Source organism: Oncorhynchus mykiss, chromosome 9 (genome assembly GCF_057628025.1).
Source record: "Oncorhynchus mykiss isolate SJ-2025 chromosome 9, ASM5762802v1, whole genome shotgun sequence".
NCBI lineage: Eukaryota > Metazoa > Chordata > Actinopteri > Salmoniformes > Salmonidae > Oncorhynchus > Oncorhynchus mykiss.
The window spans coordinates 57,487,856-57,502,898 of NC_143030.1; the positions used below are offsets into that span (position 1 = coordinate 57,487,856).

Genomic DNA, 15,043 nt, shown 5'->3' on the forward strand with positions numbered 1-15,043 from the left:
AAAACGAGATGCTGCCTGGATCTTTAACTTAAAGACCCTTGTTCCCTTCGGTCTCAACGTAGACTTTGATCTGAAGCCATTCTTGTGATTATTGTGACTCTGCCATTGTAATTGTTTGTAAGCTTGTGTAGTCTAAAAGGAATGTATGATCGTAGGCTATCCATTTGTTGTTTGTATGCTGTTCTTTGTATGCCATTTTAATATTTGATAATTAACCAATGATATTAGGCCACTCTTGGACATGATTACAGACACCTGTGTCTTTTGACACTACATAAACGAGTCGTCCCGCAGTGTTTGTGATTATACCCTGATGAAGACAGCTTGGCTGTCGAAACGTTGGTAATTACATTTTTGCATCTGAGCTCCTAGAGTGTGCGGCTCTCTTTTATTTTCAAGTTTTCTACTCCGCCAGCCAGCACCTCGCCTAAATAGGTGAGCGTTTCTTTTTCTTCTAGATTATTGTGTACATAATATAGAGCTGAGGGATTTTCAATGCACCGGCAGAACAGAGAAGTTACGTCTGGTAAGACAAGGGGTGGTGGTGTGTGTCTTTTGTCAATAACAGCTGGTGCGCGATGTCTAATATGAAAGTAGTCTTGAGGTATTGCTCGCCTGAGGTAGAGTACCTTATGATAAGCTGTAGACCACACTATCTACCAAGAGAGTTCTCATCTATATTATTCGTAGCTGTCTATTTACCACCACAGACCAATGCTGGAACTAAGAGCACACTCAACCAACTCTATAAGGCCATTAGCAAACAAGAAAATGCTCATCCAGAAGCGCCGCTCCTCGTGCCTGGGGACTTTAATACAGGCAAACTTAAATCAGCTTTACCAAATATTTACCAGCATGTCACATGTGCAAGACTGTGTGATAACGCTCTTGGTAGCCGATGTGAGCAAGACCTTTAAACAGGCCAACATTCACAAAGCTACGGGGCCTGATGCATTAACAGGACGTGTACTCAAAGCATGCGCGGACCAACTGGCAAGTGTCTTCACTGACATTTTCAACCTCTCCCTGACTGAGTCTGTAATACCTACATGTTTCAAGCAGACCAACATAGTCCCTGTGCCCAACGAAGCGAAGGTAACCTGCCTAAATGATTACCTCGCCGTAGCACTCACGTCGGTAGCCATGAAGTACTTTGAAAGGCTGGTCATGGCTCACATCAACAGCATCCTCCCGGATAGCCTAGACCCACTCCAATTTGCATACAGCCCCAACAGATCCACAGATGACACAATCTCAATCGCACTCCACACTGCCCTTTCCCACCTGGACAAAAGGAACACCTATGTGAGAATGCACTTAATTGACTACAGATCAGCTCAACACCATAGTGCCCACAAAGATCATCACTAAGCTAAGGACCCTGGACTAAACACTTCCCTCTCTAACTGGATCTTGGATTTCCTGACAGGCCGCCCCCAGGTTGATCCTCAACACAGGGTCCCCTCAGGGGTGCGTACTTAGTCCCCTCCGGTACTCCCTGTTCACCCACGACTGCATGGCCAAACACGACTCCATCACCATCATTAAGTTTGCTGACGACACAATAGTGGTAGGCCTCACCGACAACGATGAGACAGCTTATAGGGAGGAGGTCAGAGCTCTGGCAGTGTGGTATCAGGACAACAACCTCTCCCTCAATGAGGGAGGCAAAGGAGCTGATCGTGGACTACAGGACAAGGCGGGCCGAACAGGCCTCCATTAACATCAACAGGGCTGTAGTGGAGCGGGTCAAGAGTTTAAAGTTCCTTGGTGTCCACATCACCAACGATCTGTCATGGTCCAAACACACCAAGACTGGGCATGACAATACCTTTTCCCCCTCAGGAGACTGAAAAGATTTGGCATGGGTCCTCAGATCCTCAAAAAGTTCTACAGCTGCACCATCGGTTGCATCACCGCCTGGTGTTGCATCTGACCGTAAGGCGCTACAGAGGGCAGTGCATACAGCCCAGTCCATCACTGGGGCCAAGCTTCGTGCAAACCAGGACCTATATAATAGGCAGTGTCAGAGGAAAGACCATAAAATTATCAAAGACTCCAGTCACCAATGTCATAGACTGTTTTCTCTGCTACCGCACGGCAAGCGGTACCGAACGCCAAGTCTCGGACCAAAAGGCTCCTTAACAGCTTCTACCCCCAAGCCATTAGACTGCTGAACAATTAATCAAATGGCCACCGGACTATTACATTGACCCCCCCCCCCCCCCCCCCCATTTATTTTGTATATTTCTGCTACTCACTGTTTATCTATGCATAGTCACTTCACCCCTACCTACATGTACAAATTACCTCTAACCGTTACCCCCTGTATGTAGCCTCGTTATTGTTTATGTTATTGTGTTAATTTGTATTATTTTTTACTTTAGTTTATTTGGTAAATATTTTCTTAACTCTTCTTGAACTGCACTGTTGGTTAAGGGCTTGTAAGTAAGCATTTCACGGTAAGGTCTACACTCGTTGTAGTCGGCACGTGACAAATAAAGTTTGATTTGATTTATGAGTGGGGTCCATCATGTTCGAACCCGCTGACATCTTGAACCAGGTCTCTCTTGCAAAGGAGATTTGTTCTCCATAAGACTAACCTGGATAAAAGGGAAATGTAGGCTACATAGTTAAGATATAATACCCCAGAGGCATAGTCTCCAATGATGGCCACTCTCTGGAAGTCAGGCACTTCTAGGTAGGTTGGTATGTCCAACAACACATCCACCACAGGGGCCAGCACCTTCCTGTCCTGGTCACTCATTGACGAAGGTAAAGTGATGGTGCGACACTTCTGCTGTCTCTTCTTACTACAGAGGGGGAGGAGGAGGAGGAGGGACAGACAAACAGTGGATTTAGTGGTAAGGCAAAGGGTGATACCATTGTTGGTATCCATTTCTGTTGGACAGTTCACATGAAGAAGAAAAAAGATTTAGGAACTACTACCCACCGTTTGTCAGTATCTTCATCGGTGTGCAGATGGTGGGCCATTTCCTGTTGGAGGATGGGACAGTCATCTTGAACTTCAAACATGGAGATCTCATCACGGACGCCCTCACCTTTGGTCTCCGATGCAAAGACTTTCTCCGCAAAGGCAAGCATATGCTCATCGGTCTCTGGCAGAAACACATAGGTGTTACCCACCCTGTTTTTTCAAAGGTAGTTACTAAGTTGAAAATGTGCACTTTTATTACGTAATTTTCTACATTACGTTTTGTTTCCCAAAAGCTATTCAAGTGCATTACCCAGGAAATTAAGCAATGAAATGGACAACATGGAGTGTGACCCGAAACAAACACTGAACATGGAACAAGCTATCAGCAGCATAGATTCAACAGGCGTGATAAAGCAAGCTACAGTAGGATGGTCAAATTCACCATGATTGAAATTGTTGTTTGAAATTATTTTGTAAAAAACAAGGTACTATCATATCACAAAGGGAAACATTAGACATACCTTACTGCAACAGTTGAAAACAGACTCTCCAGCAGCGCATGCTTTGTGTGTATAAAACCAAGCAGAACTTGGTCCAACGTCAACTCACAGCTCTCAGCACTAGCCTGGGCTGTGAACACAAGGTTCCATGCACACAGAGCTACAGTAATCCAGCACAAAGATTAGGGCCAGACAACTCACAAACACTCAACAATTTGCTCTGCACTGACATCAAATATCTACAGTACAAACAAGACAACCTTCTCGGGCCAAACTAGACAAAGAGGCTGTGATACTGCAGCAACTCTTGGCCTATCTTGTTCCTGGAGTCATAGTGTCTGTGGACTCAACAAGGCCCAGGAAGCTCAAGTGCCATCGGACTGATCAATTCATTGATTCATTTTTTTTTGTCTAGCATCCACTACAAACTTTATTCTATGACAAATAAGTGAATGAATTAATGTTGACAGTCACAAATTTCTACCGTGGGACATATAATTCACACACTTGGATTATTATTGTTTTAAAGTAGTATTAAAATTAATTTTGTACATTTTTTGTTGATCGACACAAAATACTCTAATGTAAAAGTGGAAGAAAAATGTAACACAAATAATTCATTAAACACATATATATTGATTAGATAAGTATTCACCCCCATGAGTCAATACATGTTAGAAATACCCAGTATTTTGGGGTAAGTCTCACATTAGTCTCCCTTTCCACACCTGGATTGTACAATATTTGCCCATTACTATTTTCAAAATTCTTCAAGCACTGTCAAGTTGTTTGATTGCTAGACAGCCATTTCAGGTTTTGCCATAGATTTTCAAGCAAATTTAAGTCAAAACTGTTACTAGGCCACTTAGGAACATTTAATATCATCTTGATAAGCAACTGTAGTGTAGATTTGACCTTGTGTTGTAGGTTCTTATCCTGCTGAAAGGTGAATGAATTTGTCTCTCAGTGTCTGGTGGAAAGCAGACTGAAGCAGGTTTTCTTCTAGGATTTTACCTGTGGTTAGCTCCATTCTGTTTCTTTTTTATCCTAGTCCTTGCCGATGACAAGCATACTCATAACATGATGCAGCCACCACCATGCTTGATAATATGTAAAGTAGTACTCAGTGATGTGTTGTGTTGGATTTTCCCCAAACATAACACTTTGTATTCAGGACAAAAAGTTAATTCCTTTGGCACATTTTTTGCAGTATTACTTTAGTGCTATGTTGCAAATGTAATGGATGTGAAACGGCTAGCTTAGTTAGTGGTGGTGCGCGCTAAATAGCGTTTCAATCGGTGACGTCACTTGCTCTGCAAGGGCCGCGGCTTTTGTGGAGCGATGGGTAACGATGCTTCGTGGGTGACTGTTGTTGATGTGTGCAGAGGGTCCCTGGTTCGCGCCCGGGTATGGGTGAGGGGACGGTCTAAAGTTATACTGTTACATTGATGCTGTTGACCAAGATCACTGGTTGCTGCGGAGGGAAAAAAATAAAGGAAAAAAAGGAGGAGGTCAAAAGGGGGGTGAGTGTAACGGATGTGAAACGGCTAGCTTAGTTAGCGGTGGTGCGCGCTAAATAGCGTTTCAATCGGTGACGTCACTTGCTCTGAGACCTTGAAGTAGTAGTTCCCCTTGCTCTGCAAGGGCCGCGGCTTTTGTGGAGCAATGGGTAACGATGCGTCGTGGGTGACTGTTGTTGATGTGTGCAGAGGGTCCCTGATTCGCGCCCGGGTATGGGCGAGGGGACGGTCTAAAGTTATACTGTTACACAAACATGATCCAGGTTTTGGAATATTTTTTATTCTGTGTGTTGTTTAGGTTAGTATTGTGGAGTAACTGCAATGTTATTGATCCATCCTCAGTTTTCTCCCATCACAGCCATTAAACTCTGTTACTGTTTTAAAATCACCATTGGCCAAACGATGAAATCCCTGAGCGGTTTCCTTCTTCTGCTAGCAACTCAGTTAGGAAGGACCCCTGTATCTTTATAGTGACTGGTTGTATTGATTTTATTTTTTTTGACCCCTTTATTTCCCCAATTTCGTTGTATCCAATTGGTAGTTACAGTCTTGTCTTATCGCAGCAATTCCCGTACGGACTCGGGAGAGGCGAAGGTCTAGAGCCGTGCGTCCTCCGAAACACAACCCAACCAAGCCGCACTGCTTCTTGACACAATGCCCACTTAACCTGGAAGCCAGCCACACCAATGTGTCGGGAGGAAACACCATACACCTGGTGACAGTGTCAGCATGCACTGGGCCTGCCTGACACATCGGGCACTAAGGACATCCCTGCCGGCCAAACCCTCCCCTAACCCAGACGACACTGGGCCAATTGTGCGCCGCCCCATGGGTCTCCCGGTCGCGGCCGGCTGTAACAGAGCCTGGACTCAAACCCAGAATCTCTAGTGGCACAGCTAGCATTGCGATGCAGTGCCTTAGACCACTGTGCCACTCTGGAGGCCATCTAAAGCCTAATTAATAACTTTACCATGCTCAGATGTATATTCAGTGTCTGCTTTTTTTATACCCATCTACCAATTGGCGCCTTTCTTTTTGAGGCATTGGAACAGCCCCCTTGGTCATCGTGGTTGAATCTGTGCTTGAAATACACTACTCGAATGAGGGACCTTACAGATAGTATGTGTGGGGTACAGAGATGGGGTAGTCATTAAAAAATAATGTTAACCCTAACATTGTCACGGTCGTCATATTGATGAATACATACTTCCTTTAATGAAGAAAGACCACTAAACAAAACAACCGTGACGCTATAGACAATAACCCACAAAAACCCAAATGGCAAATAGCAACCTAAATAGGATCCCCAATCAGAGACAACGATAAACAGCTGCCTCTAATTGGGAACCAATTCAGGCGACCATAGACTTACATTTACCTAGACATACCAAAACCCCATAGATATCCAAAAACCCTAGACAAGACAAAAACACATATACCCATATACCCGCCCTCGTCACACCCTGACCTGACCAAAATAATACAGAAAACATAGATAACTAAGGTCAGAGCTTGACAAATATTGCATTAGAGTGAGTCCCTGCAACTTATTACATGATTTGTTAAGCAAATTTGGACTTATTTAGGCTTGCCATAACAAAAGGGGTGAATACTTAGAAAACCATTTGTTATTTTTGTATTATTAATTTGGAAAAATGTATTGAATTTTCTTATTAATTTGACATTGAGGTATTTTGTGAAGATCACAATTATATCCACTTTGTAAAACAAAACTAAATTTGAAAAAACCCAAGGTTGTAAATACTTACGATATGCACTGTACATGCAGGGTCAGGTTTCTCTACGTTTGATATCTTCTTCTCACCCTTTATACTTACTTTGACCTGATAGTGCATTCCACAGCAGGAGAGAAGACGATAACCCAAAATGGAACCAAAGAAACAAAGACAAGTCATGTTAGGAATTAAATGAATGAGTTAGATGATGTTACCAAAGTATTACACATTAAAATTAATGAGCCACCCCTCCCTGGTCTGTTTGATTTGATCAAATAATAGAAACCCCTTTTTCCATTTAGAGATGCAACCTTCCTGATTCAGCACGAGATGACTTAAACATAATGATAGTCAATTGAGTTAGTTATGAAGGACGTTGATAAAATACTAACAATGAATTGCACCATGACTGAAAGACACAACAAACTCAACTAGAGCATCGATGGATGTGTATTGAGGTTAAACATTAATCTATGCAAGCAAGCATGAAATTAATTTTGTTCAATTGTCACTTCAACTGTCATGCACTCTAACGTAGCCCTACTCAATGAGACATGCCACCTTTGATTAATGTATTCCTTTAGCAGTGGCGGATTTAGGTATAGGCGACATGGGCAGCCACCCAGGGCGGCATCATGCCGGGGACAGCACGTGGCGCCCGCACAAAAACATTCGGATTGTTGACATTTGCACGATCGGCTATCGATCGCTCATTTGCATGTCACGTAAACGATATTATGTCAACCTTGTCGGAGTGGGAGCCCTGATTCTAGTTTGTGAGCTAGGCAGGCCACTGCCTGGGAAGGTCTCCCACTCAGAAGTACGAGATGGGGAGGGGTGCGTAGGTAGGTAGGTAAGACCTCAGGTCTCCCCACTGGAAGCCCAAGGTAGGGGGAGCAGGTGAATCTATCAAATAGTGCACTGCTTTGTACAGTACTAACGCAATTAGTAAATTCAGTCACACAATGAAATGCTACCAATTAAAAAACAATTCATTCATAATATTGTGAATATATAGTATCACAGACATAGTTGCATTTTTTCTGGTTTTACGAAATCGTTAAGAAAAATATAAACACCACCAAGGTGAATTGGTTTAGTCTTGACTCTTGGTTGACAGCGTTGGGGGATGGGTAATGTATTGATGCCTCGATTGCCAAATCAACACAAATTTGTTTCTATTTGTCTTTGTTAGTTCTTTTTGATATTTATGAGTCTCATTTGTGTATATATTTATATAGTTTAAGAGTTATGATTATTTGTTTGTGTTTTCCAAATGGAGCCATACAGGCTAGAATCGCCACTGCCTTAACGTGTTCACTCTCAATACCTTATCCATGGATGAAGAATAACATGTTTCTCTACTGTAGGTGCTTTTACTATAATTCAGACGGCCCAGAAAATAAACATTGTTCTACATTGTAAAGTGAACACTAAACAAATAAATAGATTGAACATTCTAGTCTGCATGTCCATTGTATTCCACCACATTGTGGTGCATTCCTTCCAGGGAAATCGGTGCATTGGAACACAGTGATCGAGGGGACTATGCCAACCAATCCCTATGCGATCCATGAATTTAAAATACTCCCCATGTGTTCCTATACCCCTTCCCTGTCTCTCTCCATACTTGCCCTCTCCCCTCTGTGGAGTTATCAAAATGTCCCAGTCACATAGGGACAGTCCAGGTAGAGGGAAACAAACAAAAAGATGTGTGGGTTATCTCAGAAGGAGAGGTAATGACAACAAAGCAGGTTGGATGCTGCCTAAAGTAAAAATATATATAGTGGGGAGAACAAGTATTTGATACACTGCCGATTTTGCAGGTTTTCCTACTTACAAAGCATGTAGAGGAATGTCATTTTTATCATAGGTACACTTCAACTGTGAGAGATGGAATCTAAAACAAAAATCCAGAAAATCACATTGTATGATTTTTAAGTAATTAATTTGCATTTTATTGCATGACATAAGTATTTGATACATCAGAAAAGCAGAACTTAATATTTGGTACAGAAACCTTTGTTTGCAATTACAGAGATCATACGTTTCCTGTAGTTCTTGACCAGGTTTGCACACACTGCAGCAGGGATTTTGGCCCACTCCTCCATACAGACCTTCTCCAGATCCTTCAGGTTTCGGGGCTGTCGCTGGGCAATACGGACTTTCAGCTACCTCCAAAGATTTTCTATTGGGTTCAGGTCTGGAGACTGGCTAGACCACTCCAGGACCTTGAGATGCTTCTTACGGAGCCACTCCTTAGTTGCCCTGGCTGTGTGTTTCGGGTCGTTGTCATGCTGGAAGACCCAGCCACGACCCATCTTCAATGCTCTTACTGAGGGAAGGTGGTTGTTGGCCAAGATCTCGCGATACATGGCCCCATCCATCCTCCCCTCAATAAGGTGCAGTCGTCCTGTCCCCTTTGCAGAAAAGCATCCCCAAAGAATGATGTTTCCACCTCTGTGCGTAATGGTTGGGATGTGTTCTTGGGGTTGTACTCATCCTTCTTCATCCTCCAAACACAGCGAGTGGAGTTTAGACCAAAAAGCTCTATTTTTGTCTCATCAGACCACAAATACTTTTGTCATGCAATAAAATGCAAATGAATTACTTAAAAATCATACAATGTTATTTTCTGGATTTTTGTTTTAGATTCCGTCTCTCACAGTTTAAGTGTAACTATGATAAACATTACAGACCTCTACATGCTTTGTAAGTAGGAAAACCTGCAAAATCGGCAGTGTATCAAATACTTGTTCTCCCCACTGTATATATATATATATATACAGTTGAAGTCGGAAGTTTACATTCACCTTAGCCAACTACATTTAAACTCAGTTTTTCACAATTCTCGATAATTAATCCCTGTAAAAAATTCCCTGTCTTAGGTCAGTTAGGATAACCACTTTATTTTAACAATCTGAAATGTCAGAATAATAGTAGAGAGAATGATTTCTTTCAGCTTTTATTTCTTTCATCACATTCCCAATGGGTCAGAAGTTTACATACACTCAATTAGTATTTGGTAGCATTGCCTTTAAATTGTTTAACTTGGGTCAAACATTTTGGGTAGCCTTCCACAAGCTTCCCACAATAAGTTTGGGGAATTTTGGCCCATTCCTCCTGACAGAGCTGGTGTAACTGAGTCAGGTTTGTAGGCCTCCTTGCTCGCACATGCTTTTTCAGTTCTGCCACACATTTTCTATATGATCGAGGTCAGGGCTTTGTGATGGCCACTGCAATACCTTGACTTCGTTGTCCTTAAGCCATTTTGCCTTAACTTTGGAAGTATGCTTGGGGTCAGTGTTCATTTGGAAGACCCATTTGCGAGACCCAAGCATTAACTTCCTAATGTCTTGAGATGTTGCTTCAATATATCCACATAATTTTACATCCCCTTGATGCCATCTATTTTGTGAAGTGCACCAGAACCACCTGCAGCAAAGCACCCCCACAACATGATGCTGCCACCCCCCGTGCTTCACGGTAGGGATGGTGTTCTTCGGCTTGCAAGCCTCCCCCTTTTTCCTCCAAACATAATGATGGTCATTAAGGCCAAACAGTTCTATTTTTGTTTCATCTGACCAGAGGGCATTTCTCCAAAAAGTACAATCTTTGTCCCCATGTGCAGTTGCAACCCATAGTCTTGCATTTTTATGGCGGTTTTGGAGCAGTGGCTTCTTCCTTGCTGAGCGGCCTTTCAGGTTATGTCGATATAGGACTTGTTTTACTGTGGATATAGATGCTTTTGTACCGGTTTCCTCCAGCATCTTCACAAGGTCCTTTGCTGTTGTTCTGGGATTGATTTGCACTTTTCACACCAAAGTACATTCATCTCTAGGAAACAGAAGGAGTCTACTTCCTGAGCGGTATTACAGCTACGTGGTCCCATGGTGTTTTTTCTTGCGTACTATTGTTTGTACAGATGAACATGGTAGCTTCAGGCGTTTGGAAATTGCTCCCAAGGATGAACCAGACTTGTGGAGGTCTACAATTGTTTTTCTGAGGTCTTGGCTGATTTCTTTTGATTTTCCCATGATGTCAAACAAAAAGGCACTGAGTTTGAAGGTAGGCCTTGATATACATCCACAGATACACCTCCAATTGACTCAAATGATGTCAATTAGCCTATCAGAAGCTTCTAAAGCCATGACATCATTTTCTGGAATTTTCCAAGCTGTTTAAAGACAGTCAACTTAGTGTATGTAAACTTCTGACCCACTGGAATTGTGATACAGTGAATTATAAGCGAAATAATCTGTCTATAAATTGTTGGAAAAATTACTTGTGTAATGCACATAGTAGATGTCCTAACTGACTTGCCAAAACTATAGTTTGTTAACAAGTGTGGAGTTGTGGAGTGTTTAAAAACGAGTTTTAACGACTTCAACCTAAGTCTGTTACCTTCCAACTTCAACTGTATTTTTACACAAAAAACGTTTTATTTGACATACCTACCTTTTTTCAATCCACAACAATTTAACATGTACATTTTGTAACCATGTTGACTATGCAGGGCCTTTGTACTTAATATGACTCAACTTAAATTCACCGACTATGAGTTTACATCCATTGTAGGCAGTCTCGGGAATGTTCCTGTGTTTACGTTAGGCCCTGGGCATGCTCCAACCTCATATCTAACCGCTGCACCCACTGTCACCCTTATCCAGTCAGCCAGCCAATGCCTCCTGGAGAGCAGCTGTCTGAACAATAGCACTTCTATTTTCTACCCCTTCAAAAAAATCAGTTAGTGATATCCCTCCCCCCAGACAGCAGGGCCCTCTTATGATTGAATTACACTCAGGAACTCATTACAATAGTCATACAGGGAGCTGATATAGATGATACAGTACTATTCAGTAGCAGTATTACAAGAAAAACATGGGCCAGCTGTTTGCTAACAGCCTTAGTAGAAAAATATAACAAAACAGAAATAAACCACTTGATTCTGAATGGTGACGCAGGTCTAGTGATCATTTACACAACATCATTCAGAAACTGATATAGCACTTAACTATTGCACAAAAATGCATGGTGTTCACTGGTATCAATGTGCTATATTACAAGTTATAAACTGGGTGGTTCGAGCCCTGAATGCTGATTGGCTGACAGCCGTGGTATATCAGACCGTATACCACGGGTATGACAAAACGTTTATTTTTACTGAACATAATTAATTACACCACAAATGCATGGTGCCTAAGAACAGGCCTTAGCCATGGTATATTGGCCATATACCACACCTCCCTCAGGCCTTATTGCTAAAATATCTAGCAGTGTTTACAAATCATTGCAACATTTATTCAGGAAAAGCTACTACAATTGACTCATTTGGGGTGTAATTAGGGCAGTAAAAATAAATGTTGCAAAATGTATTCAGCAAAAATCTACTACAGTACACTCATTTGTGATGTCATTGTTATCTGGGAAATAGTTATAATTACATTGGTAACCAGTTTATAATAGCAATAAGGCACCTCAGGGTTTATGGTATATAGCCAATATATCACAGCTAAGAGTTGTGCCTAATTGGTTATATACCACACTCGATCATGCCTTATTCCTTAAATGACCAACACAAAATGTTTGGCTGAAATACATGTCCTGGGTTCTTCCATAACAACACTTGACCTAGCAGAATTTGCTGACAAGTTACAGCCATCAATCTCTAACTTTCTCAATTTCACTGCTCTGACGCAACCATATGCCTCATTCAATTTCTCCTCTACGTCTAAAAGGCAACACATCATGTAACATTGTGTATTATAGTACATCCACATACGTTGAAGGTAACATAACAAGTATCCAACACTCCGTCAGAGAGTTTTGGGGCTCCCCGTGTGGCGCAGCGGTCTAAGGCACTGCATCTCAGCGCTGGAAGTGTCACTGGTTCGATTCCAGGCTGTATCACATCCGGCCGTGATTGGGAGTCCCATAGGGTGGGCACAATTGGCCCAGTGTCGTCCAGGTTTGGCCGGGGTAGGCAGTCATTGTAAATAAGAATGTTCTTAACTGACTTACCTAGTCATAAAGGTAAAATAAAAAATGAAAAGAACGTGATAATGTGGACTGCTTGCTCATATTATGCCTTAACTTCATATTGGAACTGTATGCATCTTGCCAGCAAGGTGTTCGCAGGGCTGGATTACCAAATGGGCACAGCCCCCTGGGGCCCCAACCCCAAAATATGTAGAATTGCAGTAAATTAGCTTACAACTTTGACATTTTCTCTCAGCCTCATGGCAAAATGTGAAGAAAAGCATAAGATGAGCTTTAAAACAGAAAATCCTGCCCCATAGCAACAACAAATAAGTGTGTAGAATTTATTCTCTCTGCACCATGTCAAAATGTGTTGAAATTTAGGAAGTTATCCCCAGGTCCCCAAATGCGGTTGTCCGGCCCTGGGTGATTAGACACTAAAGCTGTAAAGCTAATCTTCTGCCCATGCCACAAAACCTGGTGTGACTGCATCAGTAAATTAAAATTCCAAAACTCTCTGATATTAAAGAAAATTGAGATTAGGAACTCATTAGAAACTGTTATCCTGTGTAAATCCTTAAAATTAACATTTATGAACAGTTTTCCTAAAATGTTTAAAGAAAAAACATGAGTGGATAAATCAGCAGAAGTTTGTGACTCTTGCAAATGTGAGAGTCACCAACATATAATTTGAGTCTGACATTCGTAATTAAATGTGTGTTCCGTTAGAAAACAAGCTGTGAAATAAATATAAACCCTGAGAGATTAAGACTGGATAGACAAATCATTGTACAGAAGACTATTACCAAAGAGCTACATTTTCATATATAAAAAGCTGCAATCTGAAAATCTGTTTATTGGCTATGTTGCTGCATGACAGAGCCACCAACAATCTCAGGCCTGGGCATGCCTTGAGTGGGGCAGCAGTCTGTCAATACAATGTCAGCGGCACCCACCAGACGACTCACCTGGCATATTGACTTTAGGCATGGTGATGGCTGTTCGCTTCCACAAACGTGCTCCCTGAGGACTAGCAAAGCTGGTCAGCTACTGGACTGGTGTAGCAGGGAAGTGTAGAGTCATCTGCCTCTCCAGTGCAATATGAAGCTGTGCCTGCGCCATGTAACCAGAGCCTGCAGTGCCCACACAGGATACGCAAAAGAGGATCCTGCGTGCCCACTCTATTTTAAGTTTTAATATCTGTTCAGGTCTCCCTGACAAGTTAACACAGAGGGACAGAGGGAGAGGGTCTGGTGTTATACAAGTCTGATAGCTGGTCAAGTTCAAGAGTACACACTTATTTTTCTGTTTCCATAAGGGTGGTCGTGAACAGTGGGAATAGGACTGGAAAATCATTTTCTGGAAAATTGGTCTGCACTGAACAGTCTAGACAATCACGTATACACTTAAATAATGTTTTTAATTATACATTATAAACTGGATGGCTCGAGCCCTGAATGCTGATTGGCTGACAACCGTGGTATATCAGACCGTATACCATAGGTATGACAAAACACTAATTATGCCACAAATGCATGGTGCCTAAGAACAGGCCTTAGCCATGGTATATTGGCCATATACCACACCCCCTCGGGCCTTATTGCTAAAATATCTAGCAGTGTTTACAAATCATTGCATAATATATTCAGCAAAAGCTACTACAATTGACTGATTTGGGGTGTAATTAGGGCAGTAAAAATAAATGTTGCAAAATTTATTCAGCAAAAGCTACACTCATGTGTCCTGGGAAATAGTTCCGCTGAACACAAATGGAGCATCAAATATCCAGCCGTTTCTGAAACAACAGTAGGGAACCTGCGTTAAGTCAAAGTAGTCCACTTCTCCCCCCCAAAGGCCTTTGAGCATGTGGGCAGGGAAGGGCAGTATATGAAATGTAAGAAAGTATAAAAACTAAAGCACACCGGACAAACCAAGCCTGAAAAGCTGCATGGTCCAGAAAAAACGCTTTTGGCTGTGGAGTCTCCAACAACACTGACAAATTACCTACTAAGTCTAGTCACAACTATGAAAGAGTAACCACTTGAAATCACATAATCTTATGAGTGTATGTGGATCCATTTCCATCATGCAATGTTCCTGCTTTTCCTACACTGCAGAATTGAAGTCCTCCACTCCCTGACAGGCCTAAGGTTAAAACTTGTAAGAAAATTCACTGAGAAATAGGTACTGTAATCTCAAAAACAAGATATTCTCCTTTCTCCCACTTTCATGCTCCAAAGGGTGCCAAAATCAATAATTTAGCTAATTTGACTTCTGCTTGCCCAGGAAAATAAACCAAAGTAAAGTAAACCAATCTGATAGATCATTTAAGAATATATAAAAGATGTATTGATAAAACATTTTGAAATG

The 15,043-nt window shown here is 41.9% G+C and overlaps 1 protein-coding gene across 3 annotated transcripts in view; it reads right to left on the reverse strand.

Moving 5' to 3' along the window:
- The window catches only part of LOC110532352 (AMP deaminase 1), a 36,562-nt gene extending 22,659 nt beyond the window's left edge, over positions 1-13,903 (reverse strand). Inside the window, exons 1-5 of one of the 3 annotated variants that reach the window (XM_090184682.1) lie at positions 13,642-13,887; positions 6,728-6,802; positions 3,460-3,568; positions 2,954-3,119; positions 2,648-2,813 (exon numbers count right to left, since the gene is read on the reverse strand). In XM_090184682.1, the coding sequence (XP_090040808.1) occupies positions 2,648-2,813; positions 2,954-3,105 (318 nt within the window). In that variant the 5' untranslated portion in view covers positions 3,106-3,119; positions 3,460-3,568; positions 6,728-6,802; positions 13,642-13,887. Of the gene's footprint in view, positions 1-2,647; positions 2,814-2,953; positions 3,120-3,459; positions 3,569-6,727; positions 6,803-13,641 lie in introns of all 3 variants that reach the window. The other 2 variants (XM_021616177.3, XM_090184681.1) reach the window with 2 other exon arrangements.
- Positions 13,904-15,043: the final 1,140 nt, after the last annotated feature.